At 46.9% G+C, this 14,769-nt stretch overlaps 1 protein-coding gene across 24 annotated transcripts in view; it reads left to right on the top strand.

Moving 5' to 3' along the window:
- The window catches only part of ABCC12 (ATP binding cassette subfamily C member 12), a 74,638-nt gene extending 60,170 nt beyond the window's left edge, over nt 1-14,468 (top strand). For 23 of the 24 annotated variants that reach the window (XM_014738499.3, XM_023636917.2, XM_014738498.3 and 20 more), the window contains 8 exons: nt 479-665; nt 5,753-5,842; nt 8,554-8,743; nt 9,186-9,345; nt 10,406-10,484; nt 11,531-11,644; nt 13,431-13,595; nt 13,697-14,465. In XM_014738499.3, coding sequence (XP_014593985.3) covers nt 479-665; nt 5,753-5,842; nt 8,554-8,743; nt 9,186-9,345; nt 10,406-10,484; nt 11,531-11,644; nt 13,431-13,595; nt 13,697-13,789 — 1,078 coding nt within the window. In that variant the 3' untranslated portion in view covers nt 13,790-14,465. Of the gene's footprint in view, nt 1-478; nt 666-5,752; nt 5,843-8,553; nt 8,744-9,185; nt 9,346-10,405; nt 10,485-11,530; nt 11,645-13,430; nt 13,596-13,696 lie in introns of all 24 variants that reach the window. The other variant, XR_011437287.1, reaches the window with a different exon arrangement.
- The last annotated feature ends 301 nt before the right edge of the window (nt 14,469-14,769 follow it).

Genomic DNA, 14,769 nt, shown 5'->3' with positions numbered 1-14,769 from the left:
TTACTTGATTGGTACCCCTCCTCTACCACCACAAACATTGATTCTCCCTAAAGGCAACCGCCTCCACAATGCACCCCACCCTTTTTACAGATCAAGGGGGCCAACTGTCAGTTCCACAAGACCTTTGAGGGGTGGCGGACTCCAAGATAAGGATCCTTTGAAGGCAGAGCTGAGGTGCTCAGCACCTTTTGTTCTCAGCTGTGGGTTCCAGTTGCCAGCGCCGGGAAAGATAGAAAGAGCCCACACACCATACTCTCCTGCCACATGGGATTTCTCAAAATGTGTGCAAATCAAAGATGTCTATGGCGGCAGGTTTCCAAGAGCATGGATAAATGCTCATCTTTGTAAGGGATTCCTCTGTAAGAGCGTGCTGGCCCTTGATCAAACATTCCCCTCTCCTTATTTCTCCAGTAGCCCTAACTCTAAGGCTATGCAAGCACAACCTGATCTCCTGTTTTGTCTGATTTCTTAATTTTAGGTTTATGGTGCTAAATGATGAAAACTCCAGCCACCTCCTGTACTTTAACTGTGCTCTCAGGTGGTTTGCTCTAAGAATGGATGTCCTCATGAACATCGTCACTTTCATTGTGGCTTTGTTGGTGACCCTGAGTTTCTCCTCAATCAGTGCTTCATCCAAGGGCTTGTCATTGTCTTACATCATCCAGGTAACACTTAGTGTAAGGTTGGGCTTGGCCGGGAGGCTCTGGCGTGGAGTGTACCAGGGAGGTTGGGTGTAACAGAAAACCCAGCTTGCATTGGGTTTAAACAGTAAAGGGAGTATCGTGGCTCACAAAATTAAAAGATCTGGCGGTTGTGTGGGCTTCAGGCATGGTTGGGTCACGGCCCTTGGCTTTGTCCTCCCCCTGTGATGACTGTCTTCATGATTGTACAATGGTCACTGGCCAGCTCTGGGGGCTATAGCAGGAAAAAGGCAGGAGGAAAGCTCTTCCTACCCTAGCAACTGAACAAAAGCCCTGAGCTTTATTCTTACTGGATTAACTTAGGCAGGCCAGAACTAATCAGTGGCTGGATGAAACTGAGATGATTTGTTTAGGCCAAAGGATGGAGTCCTGCTGCATCCTACCCCAAAGTCACACAGCTGCCCCACAGTGGGAGGAGGGAAAGGATGCTGGAGACACAACCACGATGCCCATGACAAATACTTACTGACTTGTCTTTTGGTTGCTTTGGTGTTTTTCTTTTGAAAATAATTATAATAGGAAAATAATAATAATAACAATGGTAGGGAATAATAGTAATGGGGAAACACATGCCATTTTAGGCACTGTTGTAAGTTCTTTACGTAAATTGTTTCATTTATCTCCACAACAACCCTATGAGATAGGTATGGCCACAACCCCCATTCTACAGATGAGGGGACTGAGGCCCAGGATCACACAACTGCCATGTCTGAGAACGGGATCTGAACCCTGGTCTGCATCTCATTCCTTGATATATGCCTCACATTTTCTCTTTGGAAGCTTTTCCAATGCAGTCTTTGTCCTCGGTGCTCTGAAATTCTGGGACAATGTGTCTGAGTGTGGGTCATTTTTCATTTATTCTGTGCAAGGCTGTGGGTCCTTTTATATTAAGGTCAAATCTCTCTAAAGCTCAGAAAAATTTCTCCTCCTTTCCTTTCTCTCCTCTTGCCAATTTCCTCCTCTCCTTTCCCTCTCTTTCCTCTCTCTGGGACTCACTTTAGTTGAATACAGGGTTTCTTGGATCCATCCTCTGTGTTTTCTTTCCTTTATTTCAAAGTTTCCATGGTCTTGTGTTTTTATCTTTATTCTGAGAATTTTCTTTAGCTTCGTCATTCAACCATTCTTTTGAATTTTAAGTTTGGCAGTCTTATGTTCATATACTTAATTTCTACAAACTCTTTCTTAGTCTCTGAGTTTTTAAAAGAATCATTTTTAAATGACACAATATATTTTTTAATCTCTCTGAGGATGTAATTAAAGTCTCCCGTCCTTAATCTCTCCTCTCTCCTTTGGCTGATACCTGTTTTTTCCAGAGTTGATTTTTCACTTTGTCTACCTGATGCTTGCTCTCTCATGCCGTTGGTCTTGTTTGTATGTCTCTTGGTCCATTTGTGAGGGACCGGGCTGGGTTTTCAGGGTCTCCTCTGCCTTTGAATATGCCTTGCTAGGTCTCTCCTGCAGGGACGTTTTGTGACTATGGGTGAGGGGGTCGCACTTTTCCTCAGGCTGGCTTCACTTCAGGAAAACATCCTGGGAGCTGGCCTTCAGGCACCCAGAGGATTTAAAGGGGTTTTCACCTGGGGTACTATTCTGGAGCTCCATTTATCCCCAGGCAGTTCATTCAGTTTCTTTAGAGAAGTGTGTGTGTGTGTGTGTGTGTGTCTTGGCCTAGGGAGTATGTGCCCAGCTCCCTCTGGCTGGAAGAAAGCAGAGGGCTGTGGTAAATGGCTCCTCAGGAGTAGCTGTCAATTACTCAGACTGCCGGTTACTCAGTCTATTTGGGGCCCTCCTCACGCCTGGAGCCTCTCTGACTTCTGCAGGACAGAGGGCTCTCCATGCCCCCGTAGAACATTCTGCCTCCATTCTTTCAAAAGGCTTTCATCCTCTTTTCATTTTCCAGAAATTTGTAACTCTCTCTTTCAATAATATCTCTTCCCAATCCCCTTGCCATTAAAGGTCTATTCCTTTTGTCAAATCTCTCTGATATCATTTTAGTGGTATTTTGGGAAGGAAGAGGAATAAAAATATGTTCTCAGGACTCTAAAGTGGGAAAAATGAATTTTCCTTGGGTAGCCAATTTCCCACATTGATGGATGTTTTTATTTGTCGTTGCCTAATAAAATATAAAACAGATGAAGTTGAAGAGATTCCCTTACTTGATCCAAGTGAAACAGCGTTCCTCAACTGAGGGCATGCTTTCCGGGGATATCATCACCTTTCCATGGGTTGTTTTCCAACACTTCTGTGAGGCGGGAGGATTTGCACACGTGAGGTCTGGGGAATGCTTCTTCTCAGCTGGCTTTGTGGCTTTACTGAGCGTCAGCCCCCTTTTGAGAACAGAGAACTCGAATGACAGAGCTTCCCTGGAGAACAGGGGAGACTCCCCAGATGGATGAGAAACCGTGAAGACCCACAGAGCAGGAAGTGAATGCAAAGTAACATCACATGACATCACAGAGGAGAAGGAGCACCTACCGGGGCCAGCACTGTGCTGACGTGGGGATTCCAGAAGTGTGGAGGGCTGCCCAGGTGCTCAAGGCTTGACACCCTTGAATTTAACAAAACCTGGGCATGCCCTTCGCAAGGGCGGGGCTCATTTGCTCACTCACCAGATATGCACTGAACACCTACTGTGAGCCAGGAGCCAGGCCAGCAGTGAACAAGCCGGACAGGGCCCTGCCCTCAGGAGCTTATATTCTAGAGGGATATGAAGTGGGATGGAATAAATAAGTGCTCAAGTAAATAAAGAAGTCAGAAATTGTTTAAGTGTTATGAAGATAATAAAGCAGGGTAATGGGACCGTCAGCGAGGAAGCAATATTAGATCTGATGGTCAGAGGACGCATCTCTGGGAGGTGACTTCCAAGCTGACGCCTGAATGATGAAGGACGGGCCAAGGAAGACAGAAGGAAGAATGCTTCAGGCCAAGGGGCTGGGGAAAGGCTCAAGGGTAGGAGGAGCTCGGTGCATTTGAGGAACTCAGAAGTTCGTGTGGCTTGAGCAGAGCAGGAGAAAATTAGGTCTGAGGGGTCAGCAAGGACAGACTGCGCAGGGCATGTCGGGCACAGGCAGGCGTGTGCCTGTATTCTAAGAAGGGCTTCTCCACTGCGGGGCTGTGGACATGTGGGCCGGAGAAGCCTTTTTGTGAGGGGCTGTGCCGTACATTGTAGGATACTGGCAGCCTCCACGATCTCTAACCAGGAGACGCCAGTGGAACCTCCCTCCTCCAAGGTCACGACAACAGAAAATGTCTCTAGACATTGCCAAATGTCCCCTGGGGGCATAATCACCCAGACTGAGAGCCACTGCTGTGAGAGAAATGGGAAGCCAGTGACATCTTAAGCAGGGAGGCAGCAAAGGAGGCCTGCTGAGGGAAGCTCTCTGAGGGTCTGGAGCCATGTGGCTCTCCGCCTGCTCGGGCCACACTGCCTCCTTCTTGTTAAAGCCATTCCCTGCTGCCCAGAGCTTTCTTACCCTAAGTTTGCCTGGCGGACTTCTTACCAAAAGCGCCTCAGTGCGCAGTCTTCCCTAACCGTCCTAACTGAGGTAGCGCCCTGGCCTCAGACTCAGCCCCTCTTTCCTATCATCCTGCTTTATTGACATTGTTCTCATTCCTGGGAATTGCCTGTGTCTCATCCTGCCGGCCCACAGTCACGGCGTCTCTAGTGGAAGAAGCCTGGCCCTGCCTCCAGCCCACTCTGTGACTGAGGCAGCTGCTGCTCGTGCCCCACCCCTCCAGGGCAGGCCAGTTGGCCTCCTGCTGCAGGAAGGTGCTCAGTCCAAGCCCAAGGCCGACTGCAGGTGCGGGTTCTCCCAGCTGGGAGCGGCCCCAGCGATGACTGAAGGGAGTTGTGGAGGTGTAGCCCAGCTTCCACGGGACAAATCAGGCGTGTTCCGTGCAGTCTCCCAGAGCCCCAGCGGGAGTGAGCTTCAGCGGCCCACGATTGAACCTCTCCTGACTCACCTTGTCTTCCACGCCTCGCTTCTCCCAGCTCTGACTGGCCCTTTTTGGGTCTAGCTCCTAGATTAGATTCCTAGGGCTTCTCAAACTAATTACCTTATACTAGTGGTTAAAACCAGAGAAACTTATTCCTTCAGAGTTCTGGAAGTCAGAAGTCCAAAATCAAGCTGTTGGCAGGGCCATGTTCCCTCTGAAGGTTCTGGGGGAGAGTCCAGTCCTTGTCTCTCCCCGCTTCTTGGGGCTGTTGGCTTTCCTTGGCTTGGAGCTGCATCCCTCCAATGTCTGCCTCCGCCTTCACATCTCCTTTTCCTCTTCTCTGCGTCTTCCTCTCCTCTGTCTCTTGTAGGGACACTCATCATTGGATTTAGGGCCCACCCAGGTGATCCAGGATGATCTCAAGATCCTTAATTACACCTGCAAGGACCCTGTTGCCAAATGAGGTACCATTCACAGTTTGCAGGGACTTGAATGTGGACATATCTTTTGAGGGGACCACCAGTCAACCTGCCCTAATACACTGCTTGCCCTCAGATCCCATGGTTGGCTCCCAGGAGATCCTGGCCTACGGTGGGTGATTTTTCACACGCCCCAGTGTGAGCCTAGATTTCTCATTTCTGAAGCAAGCTGATGGGCTTGATGGTTTTCTCCCACCTCTGATGATCTGTGGTGACTGGATTTCAGTCGCTCCGTGGCTGTGGATGAGGTAAGTGGGGAGGGCATAGAGGTGCAGGACCCCACCAGGTGGCAGCAAGGGGCTGGCACCCAGCAGTTTTGCATCCCTTTGAGAATTCCTGCTCCACAGCACTTCCCCACCGCTCAAACCAAGAGGTGTGTGATGGAACGGTGCTGGCGGGATGACTCTCACCATCTGGAGTGCCAAGGAAGAATGTAATTATCATTTGTTTCTGAACACAAAGGAAGTGTTTAAAGGCAAAACACCGCACCAGGAGTATCTTTACTTCTCGGAACTTGGCTGGGAATGCAGCTTACTTTTTGTGTAGTCCTGAGAGAGACCAGGAGGGATAATGCCCAAGGGCTGCCCCTGCCGGCGGGAAGGGCTCTAACCGTGGCTGCTTGTTCCTCATCCACAGCTAAGTGGACTGCTCCAAGTGTGTGTGCGAACAGGAACAGAGACCCAGGCCAAATTCACGTCCGTGGAGCTGCTCAGGGAGTATATCTTGGTGAGGAATCAGTGCGTGCAACAGCAAGGACTGTTAGCTCTGGCAGAACCTATGCAAACATTTGATCTTTTTACGTTTGATCTTTTTTCTTTTAAAAAGAAAGGGATCTTTTTAAAAACCGAAATCAGACCACAATCCTTCTTCTTAAAACCCATATTTATAATACAATCTAAAGCCCTTGAATTGAGGGAGAGGTTCTTTTTAAAAAAATTTCCTCAAGGGCAGTTTCCATACACAGAAAAGAGAATTCAGTGGCTTACTTTAGTTTCTAAAAATTAATGTCTGATTGATTAAAATTGTAAATTGAAAAAAAGCCAGTCTAATTCTTCTTTAAAGGCTTTTATGTTCAACTTACAAATTCTGCTGTTCTTCAGAAAGATGTCTAGCCAATTCAAGCCATCACTTTTAAGGGCGTTTGATTAGCATCTGGCCCCATTTGCAAACTTAATTAAACACTTTCAAACATTTTAAACCGCATTTTAAAACTTAATACATTCCATTTCCTTTTTAAGTACCCCGATTATCTGATTTAACAAACAAACTTTCCTGAGGTTATATAAATCTAACAAATTAAACATATAAATATAGTGAGCTTTAAATTTGCATAACGATCACAATGCTGTATATAAACAGTAAGATTTTAACTTAAAATCATGTTTACAGAAATTATTCAATTATACATTTTAAATTAGAATCACAAGCTCAAATATTGCTAATATGATGAGTACTTAGAAGACCAGATATGCAGATTTCTTAAACTAAAAATATTACTGTTGCAATTCTACTTCTCTTAAATATTTTTATTATTAATTCTAAATCTTTTAGGGGTTAAAAATACTCATTGTCTAGGAATATAATTATTTTCTCAGCTACTTGTGTTGCCTATCAGCCAGAGATCCGGGCTGGTCAGCCACCCTAACAGGGCACATGTGAGCCCTGTGTCTCATTGCCAACAGGGACTTCATAGGGATTGGTCTTGTAATGCAGCCAAGTAGCTCTAGACATGGCATTTCTTGGGCTCTTAGGAAACTTAAATGTCTTTTCCACGTACCTCTAAAGACCTTTGAACTTGACACCATGCATTCTTGTTATTGTCCTACTTCTAACACCCTGGTGACTCCTGTAGATACTGAGATTGTATCTGATTGAATTCTGCAAATCTCAAGGATTGGTCTGGACTTGTCACACAGCTTCCAGCTCACATGCTGACACTTGCCCAGGCCCACAAGCCCTAGTTTAAGCTGTCCTTTATAGTTGTCCATCTCTCAATTCACTAAATTCTAGCCACGTGAATTTTCTTTCTATTCCTCAAAGAGCCCGAGCTTGCACTGGGCTTGTGACTGACTAAAAGGGCCTGCTGCCCAACATGCATAGAAATCAATACTATGCCACCGGCTTTTCTTGTTCTTTTTTTTTTTTTGAGAAAGTTTAGCCCCGAGCTAACTACTGCCAATCCTCCTCTTTTTGCTGAGGAAGAGTGGCCCTGAGCTAACATCCATGCCCATCTTCCTCCACTTTATACGTGGGATGCCTACCACAACACGGCTGTTGCCAAGTGGTGCCATGTCAGCACCTGGGATCCGAACCGGCAATCCTGGACTGCCGAAGCAGAACGTGCACACTTAACTGCTGCACCACTGGGCCGGCCTCTATGCCACAGGCTTTTGAGAAAAGAAAAGTCTTTATTATGAAGTCAATTGACAAGGAGGCAGGGGCAAGGCTCTCAAATATGTCTCCCTGATCCAGAGTTTGGGGTAAAATTTAAGAGATTAGAGAGGGCAGGCTGGTATGTGGAAGCACTGAGAGAGCCTTCCAGGCAGAGCGGACTGCTAGTGCAAAGGTGGGAGGCTGTAACCACAGGGCTGGTTTAAACTGACCCCATCTTATCAAGAACGAAATGCTGAAGCTGTCTTGCAGGGGCAGCAGGCTAAACCTGCAGGTCATGTAGCTGGAGCACGCACAGAGGAGCACACACAGACCTGTTATTTCAGGTCAAAATTTGATTGGAAGGACTCCAAACAAGACCATTCATGGTGAGGCACGGAAGGGCTTTGGCACCAGTCTTCCTGGATCACGGACCGCTGGCTTCTGAAAAGGGTCTGTCTTTTGAGTTCCGGTCATGTCTCAGTCCTTTTGGTTCCATGGAGGGGAGAATCTTTGGTTCCAAGTGTTATTTCAGGTCAAAGTTTTCTCCTCTGTGCGTGCTCCAGCTACATGACCTGCAGGTTTAGCCTGCCGCCCCTGCAAGACAGCTTTGGCATCCTGTTCTTGATAAGATGGAGTCAGTTTCAACTGGTGCTGTGGTGACAGCCTCCCGCCTTTGCACTAGCAGTCCGCTCTGCCTGGAAGGCCCCGGACTCAAGTCTTCTTGTAGCTGGCATCTTCTCAGCTTTCTGTCTCGGCTTGACTGTCACATCCGCATAGATGCCTTCCTCAACCCTCAATTACTTTCACTCCTCCTACCCCCTTCCACCACACACACTCAGATTCTGTTACAACACTCTGTTTTATTGTCTTCATTTCTGACTTCTTTTCTTGTTGATTATCTGATTTCCTCACTGGAATGCGAGTTTCTTGCCTTCAGGGTCCCTATTGGTAGTTCACCACTGAGAACACCAGCACCTAGAACTGTGTGAATGAATGAACGAATGAGTGAAGTGAATGGAAAAGCAAGTGACTATTAACCCACCATTGGTTATTCTGCTTTTCAGACCTGTGTTCCTGAATGCACTCACCCCCTCAAAGTGGAGACCTGTCCCCCTGACTGGCCGAGCCGTGCGGAGATAAGGTTCAGAGACTATCAGATGAGATATAGAGAAAACACTCCCCTTGTTCTCCATGGGCTGAACCTGAACATCCAAAGTGGGCAGAGAGTTGGGATTGTCGGAAGAACAGGTTCCGGTGAGGACCAGCTAGGATTGTGTTTCTTCCAGGTTGTTTCTTTGCGTTTCCAGTGGGTGTGGTAGTTAAGCCACACGAGAGGGCAATGCATGTGTGTGGCAGATTGGCTCTTGTTTTCCCCTCAAACCTCTTCACTGTGAATTAGGATTTCGGGTCGAACGGGTGTGAGGGGTTGGAAGCAAACACACGTCAGTTTTTGAATTAATTAAATGAGAATCCTTCTGGTGAAATGAGGCCCAGAGGGTGAGTCATGCGCTAACAGCCCCTGCAGGCATGGGCAGGGTAACTGTGTTAGGGCAGCTGAGGGCCCCTGAAGACTGAGGAGTTTCTGTCTGCACAGAGTCATTTTCATTGCATTAAAAATTCCCTTGATTAGACGTTGGGATATGATAGAAGTACAAACTGATGTTTGATTTGCTGTTGTTGCGTTTGTCATTCCCAGGAAAGTCGTCGTTAGGAATGGCCTTGTTCCGTCTGGTGGAGCCGGCCGGCGGCACAATCTTCATTGATGAGGTGGATATCTGTACTATTGGTTTGGAAGACCTCAGAACCAAGCTGACTGTCATCCCCCAGGATCCTATCCTGTTTGTAGGTACAGTAAGGTAGCTGTTTTTGATCATTGTGCATTCCTATTTTTGGTTAGTGAAACCAGAAACTTTGTGAGGCGCCCACAGTGCGACCGGCCTGGGGCTGTTCTTTCTGAGGGGAGCAACTCGGGGTGCTCATGGCACTGCCGGGACCTGTTCTGGAGGAAAACGTTGGGAGGAGATGAGGGCTAGAGCCCTGAACATGACTTGCATTTTATAAGCCATGTTACTAACACGCAACGTGCTTATACGTGAGGGAGCAGACATCCCCGCTGGCCCCGGAGAGCCCTGTGTCTCGGCATCCTCTCAGGTTTAGCAATGGCCACTTGCAAAAGCGCTCCAGTTTTCACAATAAAATAGATAGTTGTCCTTTGCATGTAGCCATCTATTGGGAAGTGTCTCGATTCATTCCCACGAAGGAGTGAACAGAAGCTGTCCAAATACAAGAACAGTAGGGTTGCAACTTCCGCAGGGCTTAAGATCCGACATCAAGGCACAAGGAGAAAACCACAGTTTCTCACTTAGTCCAGTGCAGTGACTGCCCCTCTCTTGAGATGGATGTTTCCCCCAGTCAGCACCAGACGAAGCAGGGGGCTGTATTTAGAGTTGGATGAAAACTACACTCTGTGTCTTGAAGTGCTAGACTCCCACCCCTCAAATGAGATGCTCACCGTCTGCAAGGCCTTGGGAGCTACAGCTGTACCTCCTGCTTCTCAAGGCAGACTGGATGCAATGGCAGATTGAATGGCTTCCTCTCCCTCTCTCTCTGCCAAGAATTTGCATAAGGTCAAGTCTACTCTGCTACACATAGCCACTGAGAGGGCCAAATGAGCCTTCCTGAGTGCCTAGCTCTGGCTGTCTCTTGGCAGCGTTTCACATATTCCTGCCTGTCTCGGTGGTCTCTGCACCATCATAGAGTTGTGGGTCCTCGGTCTCTTGGCCTGAGATTGGTATTTAATTAAGCCACAGGGTCCTCACGTACCACCTCCTGCTCTTCCCCACATGCTGTAGAAAACATGCCCCCCCATCTTCTTACCCTCAGAAATCCAGCTCCCTCTCCTTTCCTTCATTCCAGGTACAACTTGGATCCCTTTGAGAGTCACACCGATGAGATGCTCTGGCAGGTTCTGGAGAGAACATTCATGAGAGACACAGTAGGTCTCTGGGGCTGTCGAGGATGAGTCCATTTCCCAGCACCAGTGCCCCAGATACCTGACCCAGGTTTAAATTAGACAAGCACTGGGCCAGCGTTTGGCCAGGTTTATTTGTTGGCACCACATACGTTAGTAGAATACAATCCTTATTTAGTCTTTATTATTAAAAGCAACCATAGATAATATTTCCCAGGTCTTTGCAATGATGTTGTCAAGACCTCTATATGCATTATTTTACCTGGTCCTGACTACAAGCCTCTGAGGTTGGTACTCCTGCCCCCATTTTTAGAGATGCAGAGTTAAGACTCAAGGAAATAACACATGCAGGCTAGGGAGTGGCAGAATGGAGACTGGAACCCACGTCCATCTGACTCTCGAGCAGATGGAGTGCCCTACTGCTCTGCCAATAGCCTCATTTGCTTATCAGAACAGAGAAGCCACAGGAAGGTGAGGGATGTGGCCTGCTCCAGGAATGGCAAGTATGGCTGATTTTGAGTGCACTGAGCCATCTGTGAGATGGGGTCCTGTCCTGTAAGAGCTGCAGCTGGGGTCAACAGGTGAGCATGGCCCCCTCTGCAGCCCAGAGAGGATTTTTTTCCCTGGGACTTGGTACCGAGGTAAGCATCTGCCAAAGACACTTAGACCTGTGATGCTGGATCAGTCAGACCCTGTCTTATCTTTCCTTGATGACCAGAAAGCTCTCCCATCCCATCTCTATTTTGTCTATGGAAAGAGGGACCCTGGAAGCCAGTTACACTTGTTTGTGTTTCTCCGGAGCCATATGTGCATTATTTGTACTCTTTGGGTGAGGTGTCTATAGCGTTCTGTGAATCATACCGTGATTTTAAATTATTAATGTCCGCCCACTCCCTGGTCTTTCCCTGATGCCTGTTTGCAATTCTGAAATGATTATTGTTTTGCACTTTCCTTTCCACAGTAAGATAAAGCCAGCTGATGAAGGCAGGAGAAGAGGGCAATCAATACAGATGATGCAGGACAATTTTATAGATCATCAGCACAAATGCGGCATTTTCCGTGTTTTATAGATATTGAAACTCCCAGAAAAATTACAGGCGGAAGTCACAGAAAACGGAGAAAACTTCTCAGTAGGGGAACGCCAGCTGCTTTGTGTGGCCCGAGCGCTTCTCCGTAATTCAAAAGTAAGGAAACAGCACGGAAAATGGGTTGGTCAAATTTTGGATATTTCCCACAGTGCCGCTCAATCCAGGGTGTACAGCCGTGATGCATTTGCCTTTCAGCAAAGAGAGAGCAATTGAGCCATTTAAAAATCGATCACTTTCTCTTAAGACAAAGTTGTGAGGGGTAAAAATTGAAAAAGAACAGCCATTTACAGCGATAGCACCTGCCCCCCGGGCCCGCCCTTGGCCGTCTTGTTTACGTGTTCTCTCTATCCTCTTAAGTGCTCTGAGCTGGAGAAATCTTCCTCTCAGCTTCTTCCCTTTGTCCCAGAACAATCCTAGGCCTGATAAATAGTACCCAGGACTCTAAAGAAAGCCTTCAGAATGCTAGGATAGGACAACTGTAAAATGTATACTCATTTTTCTTAGTGACTTAGCCTCCTCGCTTACTGATTTCAAGGAAGGAATTGCTGTTGCTTTAGCAACCCCGTTCTCTGAACACTGATCAAAGCGTGGTCCATAGTGAGTGTTCTTTCAGGGGTGCCAACAGCAGGAAAGGGAGCCAGCACCACACCATGCTGACTGTGACACTGCACACTGCTAAGTGGTTTACGTGTTGTCTTTGCATTTCATGCTCATAATAAGATATAACGCTTTTACAGACAAGGAATTGGAGCCTTGGGGAGGTTAAGTAATTTAGCCAAGATCAAGCACAGTTAGAGCTGAGCTCAAGCCCCGCACTTGTAAATCAGCACTGTGGTAGACAGAATTTTGCGTCGTGTTCCCACCCCCCCACCCCCCCCGCCCCAACTCCACCCCCTGCTGCCAAAGATGTCCATATCTGGGTACCTGGAACCTGTGAGTGTGTTACCTTACCTGGGAAAAAGGGGCTTTGCAGATGTGATTAAGTCAAATATCTTGAGATGGGGAGATTATCCTAAGTTACCTGGGTGAGCTGCTCAGTGTAATCACACAGGTCTTTATGAGAGAGAGGCAGGAGAGTCAGAAAGAGAAGGAGATGTAAAGATGGAAGTAGAGGTTAGAGCAATGCCAGGAAGGGGCCACGAGCCAAGGATGCAGGCGGCCTCTAGAAGCTGGAAAAGGCAAGGAAACAGATTCTCCCCAGAGCCTCCAGAAGGACGTGGCTCTGACAGTCCCTTGACTTCGGGACTTCTGACCTCCAGAACTGTAAGATAATAAATTTGTGTTGTTTTAAGCCTCTAAATTTGTGCTAATTTGTGATAGCAGCAATAGGAAATTAATACAAGTGCTGTTATTATACCTCATGCTGACTCACGTTAGCACAGTAGAGAAATCCTGTGGGATGTTTCTTCCTACCAGCTTGTAGGATTAGAATAAACCACTTAGAAAGAGGAATAAAGGGGCTGACCCAGTGGCACAGTGGTTAAGTTTGTGAGTTCTGCTTCAGTGGCCCAGGGTTCGCAGGTTTAGATCCTGGGCACAAATCTACACACTGCTCATCAAGCCATTGTGGCAGTGACCCACGTAAAATAGAGGAAGATTGGCACACATGTTAGCTCAGGGCCAATCTTCCTCACCAAAAATAACCCCAAAAGAGGAGTAGAGAATATACAACCTTGTTTCTCTAGCCAGTCCCTCTGAAGAAGATGAAAGTGGTGTGATGTGGCTTTTATTTTGCTGTTGTTTTTCTAACTTTTTGAGATGGAGAATTAGTCATTACTTTTCAGCTCTTCTCTTTTTTTCATAGATAGAACTAAGACTATAAATTTCCCTCTAGATACAGCTTTGGCTTAGTGTGACTTTTACAACACTCCTTCCTCAACAGATCATTCTCCTTGATGAAGCCACTGCTTCCATGGACTCCAAGACTGACACCCTTGTTCAGAACACCATCAAAGATGCCTTCAAAGGCTGCACAGTGTTGACCATTGCCCACCGCCTCAACACAGTCCTCAACTGTGATCTCGTCCTTGTCATGGAAAATGGGAAGGTGAAGGAAGTTGCCGGCATCACCTCCCAGAGGCTTCAATGGTCTGGGCTCTCTGGTGGGTGGATATTTTTCTGACAATTTCAGCTCTTCTTCTCTTTCAGGTTGTCGAGTTTGACAAGCCTGAAGTTCTTGCTGAGAAGCCAGATTCTGCGTTTGCGATGTTACTAGCAGCAGAAAACAAAGTTCGATTATAAAGGTCCCTGGGGGGGCCACATCAGCTGATTTTAGAGGAGAAGGAGGATGCATGAGATGAGTGGATGAGCCTGAAAGAGGAGGGGCTGTCCTGTCTCCCACCCCTGATGCACAGATTGAGCTGGGTCGAAGGCTCCTTTCCCACCTCACCCAGCCCATGTCTCCTGACCTCACTTGGCGAGCTTGGGTTGGTTCTGGGTGGTGAACAGAGGTAGAAAAAACTAGTGGGTTAAAAACTGTCCCTCACCTCCTAAAACCCCGAGGGTCCCTCATGTGTCCCCACCAATACCATCTCCGTACCTGGGAATGGAAACATTGTAACCTTCAGTTAAAACTGGTCAAAGTAAACAGAATGGGAAAATGCCTAAGGATGGAGTTGGTGAAGATTCCCTGCCCTGTTATCAGAAGGAAAAACAGCAGAGTCTTCTTCCTGTTGAACTCCTACTCACATCTATTTTGAGTGTGTGACAAGCAATAACCACACAGATCTGTAGCATGAAAGATTGATTACAATGTTTGGCAAAAAAAAATTTTTAAATCATATTGCATGTTCCATTTGATCTATTACAATAACCAGGAAAACAAAGTGTAGTTTCTCTATAAATGACATTTTTATATCCTCTATAAATGGTCATTAAAATGCAGTAGGAAATTAAACTACCCTGAAATGTTGCCTTACAATTATTTTACTGAAGACATTCCAATTTCTGTACTTATTTCCTCTCACAGACCCTCATTGCTTTCTCCATTGACTCAGTGATAAACCTGCACAGTGTTTCCCCAATGAAAGGCTTTCTTTCCAGCCTCCAGGTTTGCTATGACAGAGGCAGAAAAGACATATTCCCAGTAGCCCAGGAGTGAGAACTGCTAATTCACAGCGATATTTGGGGGAAAAAAATAGAAAATTTGACAGGCTCCCGTGTAGTGTTTGCCAAGGAGACACCCACAATCTGGCTTTCTCATTCCTTAGGATCGAAGGGCC

Source organism: Equus caballus, chromosome 3 (assembly GCF_041296265.1).
Source record: "Equus caballus isolate H_3958 breed thoroughbred chromosome 3, TB-T2T, whole genome shotgun sequence".
Lineage (NCBI taxonomy): Eukaryota > Metazoa > Chordata > Mammalia > Perissodactyla > Equidae > Equus > Equus caballus.
Note: the sequence above shows the minus strand (reverse complement) of the source record. Positions and strands in the feature narration are given on the sequence as shown.